At 42.1% G+C, this 3,824-nt stretch overlaps 1 protein-coding gene across 1 annotated transcript; it reads left to right on the top strand.

Annotated features, from left to right (window-relative positions):
• Nucleotides 1-392: 392 nt before the first annotated feature.
• Nucleotides 393-3,604, top strand: LOC127913622 (cytochrome P450 1B1-like). Its single transcript, XM_052486182.1, has one exon. The coding sequence runs from the start codon at nucleotides 701-703 to the stop codon at nucleotides 2,279-2,281; it is 1,581 nt and encodes a 526-aa protein (XP_052342142.1). The 5' UTR covers nucleotides 393-700; the 3' UTR covers nucleotides 2,282-3,604.
• The last annotated feature ends 220 nt before the right edge of the window (nucleotides 3,605-3,824 follow it).

The raw sequence follows: 3,824 nt of genomic DNA, 5'->3' as shown, positions 1-3,824 counted from the left end.
GACGCGCACAAAAGCCAACCATACGTTATCGACTATATGAGAAACAAACCGCTATACGCTTTTCTGTACCAAACTGCACCGTTGAGTTTTCCGAGTATAAGAAAGCATAACAAATTTAAAATGGGATCGTCTGTCACTATTCAAGTTTGTAAAATAATCGTCACTTTCCTCCTAAACTTGTCACTAGTTACTGGAGCTCACCTCCGGGGACAGCGGTTGCTCTTGCGCGCTCTGTTTCCTAGTGCGCGGTGCGCGTCGAGGTTCAACAGCAGAAAGATAATATATAGTGCAGGGCTACCACAATGGGAGGAGTATGAAAGTAATGCTGAGCCCTGCCCACAGACTGCAAACATATAAGACACCGTGCTGATGCACAACTAGTCACTAAGGTCTTACATCTTGCTGAAAAGTGTGACTAGAGAACAACTTCACCATAACTCACCAAGCTTAATCTGAGATCATTTCCCAAGAAGTACTGAGACTGTCACCATGGTCTCTGCAGGACACTTTGGAGTTTAAACTAACTGAACTAGATTTATATTAGATGGAATCATTGAAATTGAATATCACAAAATCACTTTTGAAAAGTAAGCTGGGCTAAAACTGACTGAGAGTGCTGAAAAAAGTGGAACTTTTTTGTACTGTTTTTTTCTATTCACAATATCTGTCTCCAGGAATAGGTAATAAATCATCTAGAACCATGGCACTGCTGGAAACAGACTTTGAGGTGAAAGGCAGCAGCATCATCAGGGAGTGGAGTGGACAGGTCCAGCCAGCGCTGGTCGCCTCCTTTGTTTTCCTCTTCTGTCTTGAAGCCTGTCTGTGGGTCAGGAATCTCAGACTCAAGAGAAGGCTGCCAGGACCTTTTGCCTGGCCGGTGGTGGGCAATGCCATGCAGCTGGGGCAGATGCCTCATATCACCTTCTCCAAGCTGGCAAAGAAGTACGGCAACGTGTATCAGATAAGACTGGGCTGCAACAACATAGTGGTGCTTAATGGAGACACAGCAATACGAGAAGCCTTGGTTCAGCACAGCACAGAGTTTGCAGGCAGACCCGACTTTGTGTCTTTTCGGATGATTTCAGGAGGCAGGAGCATGACATTCACTAACTACAGCAAACAATGGAAAATGCACCGGAGAATTGCACAATCTACCATTAGAGCTTTCTCCTCTGCAAACAGCCAGACCAAGAAAGCATTTGAGCAGCACGTTTTAGGAGAATCTATGGATCTTGTGCAGGTATTTCTGAGAATGAGTGCTGATGGACGATATTTTAATCCCGCTCATGAATGTACAGTCGCTGCTGCAAATGTAATCTGTGCCCTGTGCTTTGGAAAACGTTATGGCCATGATGATATTGAGTTTAGAACTCTCCTAGGCAAAATGGACAAGTTTGGAGAGACGGTGGGGGCTGGCAGCTTGGTGGATGTCATGCCCTGGCTTCAGAATTTCCCAAATCCTGTCCGCAGCGTCTACCAGAATTTCAAACACATAAATGAGGATTTTTTTGCCTTTGTGAAAGACAAAGTGGTGCAGCACAGAGAAACCTTCAACCCTGATGTGACCCGGGACATGAGTGATGCTATCATTAATGTGATTGAGCACGGAAAGGACAGTGGACTGACCAAAGACTTCACAGAAGGAACCGTCACAGACCTTATTGGAGCCGGCCAAGACACAATGTCAACCATTTTACAATGGATTCTCCTGCTTTTGATCAAATACCCCATCATCCAAACCAAGCTGCAGGAGCAGATTGACAAAGTGGTAGGCCGTGACAGGCTGCCCTGTATTGAGGACAAAGCCAGCCTGGCTTACCTGGATGCCGTTATCTATGAGACCATGCGCTACACCAGCTTTGTACCCCTCACCATCCCCCACTCCACCACCTCAGATGTTACCATCGAAGGCTTCCACATCCCCAAAGACACAGTGGTCTTCATCAACCAGTGGTCTGTCAACCACGACCCTTTACAGTGGAAGGACCCACATCTCTTTGACCCTTCACGTTTCCTAGATGAAAGCGGTGCCCTTGACAAGGACCTGACCAACAGCGTCATGATCTTCTCCACTGGTAAGAGGCGATGTATTGGCGACCAGATTGCCAAAGTGGAAATCTTTTTATTTACAGCCATCTTGCTTCACCAGTGTACCTTTGAGAGCAACCCCTCAGAGACCCTGACCCTTGGTTGTTCCTATGGGCTCGCACTGAAGCCCCTGCACTACACCATCACAACTAAGCTCAGGGGGAAGCTGCTCGGTCTGGTGTCACCTGCATAAAAATCTCATCCCAATATTGTGACTCAAGGCCAGTAGAAACTATAAGTTTGCCAAGCAATGATATTTTAGTGAGTATTAGTAAACATGCACTGAATGTTGTTGTTGAGTGTAATATTTCATATTTAATATTTAATTAATATCTGATCACAATTTATTATGTTTGCATTGTTGTTGATACAGGATTGAAAGTATGATTACAGTTATGGAAAGTTTGCTAGGTATAGCTTTTTCTCCTGTGTTGGGGGCCAGGGGTCATGGGGTCAATCAATTTGAACAGGTTCTCAAACTATGTACTTGATCATTTTCTTTAAGGAAGTATACTTTTGTTTCATATACATTTTGAGTTTTGGGCGTACTTCATATACAGTATTCAGCATGTTAACATATCAAAATATGTGCAGGAAACTAGAATATTCCTCAACAGTCAATGGAAGGTTATATCACAGTGTAATATGCCTGTGAGTGTTTGTGAATGTTGTCGTCACACCTGAAGGACCACAGTTTGTTGCCTTGAGGACTTTGTGGATGTCTGTTATTAACATTGTGATGTTTCAATGTATTTATCTTTTTCAGATAAAGCTGTCACAATTTTTTTTAAATATATATCTTTCAGGTATGAACAATATTTGTTAAGTATTATAATCAAATTCACTATCTACTGTACACCATGCATATGAGCACATTGAATACTGTTGACAGATGCTGACGAACTGCTAAAGGAAAATCAAGATATGTATTTTCCATAGCCTACCGTGTGAAGACAATTCAGCGTTAACCGCACTGTTGCCTCTGTGCAACTTCACGCTCAGTGTCTCCAACAATATTTGGAGGTGTTTCAATGGAGAGGTGGGTTTCTACTGGAGTCTAGAAGTATGGTACTGATAAGGCTGATGAACAGTTGGGAGAGGACCAATTCTAAACACTGACCCTATTGATCTTCTCAGAAATGTACTTTACTGAACAGGCACTCCAGCTACACAACCCATCCCTTCATATCCAAACCAACTGTCACTAAATACAATATTACTACACAAGTCAATGGAGTTTCGATGTATTTTCAAAAATGCATCCATGTTTAAACCTCAAGGCTCTGAAATCTGTAGATGCGATGTCACCTTTGTCAAAGAACATGTTTTCAGAAATGTATTAAATATTGTTCAGAATATCTGCCTCTCTCAAACCAAGAAACTCAACTACAACATGTGTTGAATGTCCAGGCAAGGATTCATGAATGAAAATATGTTGTTTTGTTTGTTGGTTTGTTTGTTTAATATGATTTAAAATAAGCTACATCTGGAATTAATAAAGCAATGTTTAAATCAATCAGGGGCTGATAGTGACTGATTCTGCTTCTCTCTCATTTGTCATTCATTAACTCATTAAGTACCTCATCACCGGAAGGATTGCATTCTCCTCTCCATGTGTTGTTCTTTGTAGTAACACACTCCATGTACAGAGGAATGAATATGAGGTTGTGCATAAAACAATTACAAAGTAACAATTATTATGGGGATTCACACTCTAAGGTACATTGTATAATACA

The sequence above is a fragment of the Oncorhynchus keta genome, chromosome 29, assembly GCF_023373465.1.
Source record: "Oncorhynchus keta strain PuntledgeMale-10-30-2019 chromosome 29, Oket_V2, whole genome shotgun sequence".
NCBI lineage: Eukaryota > Metazoa > Chordata > Actinopteri > Salmoniformes > Salmonidae > Oncorhynchus > Oncorhynchus keta.
This window is presented reverse-complemented; position numbering and strand designations above follow the sequence as displayed.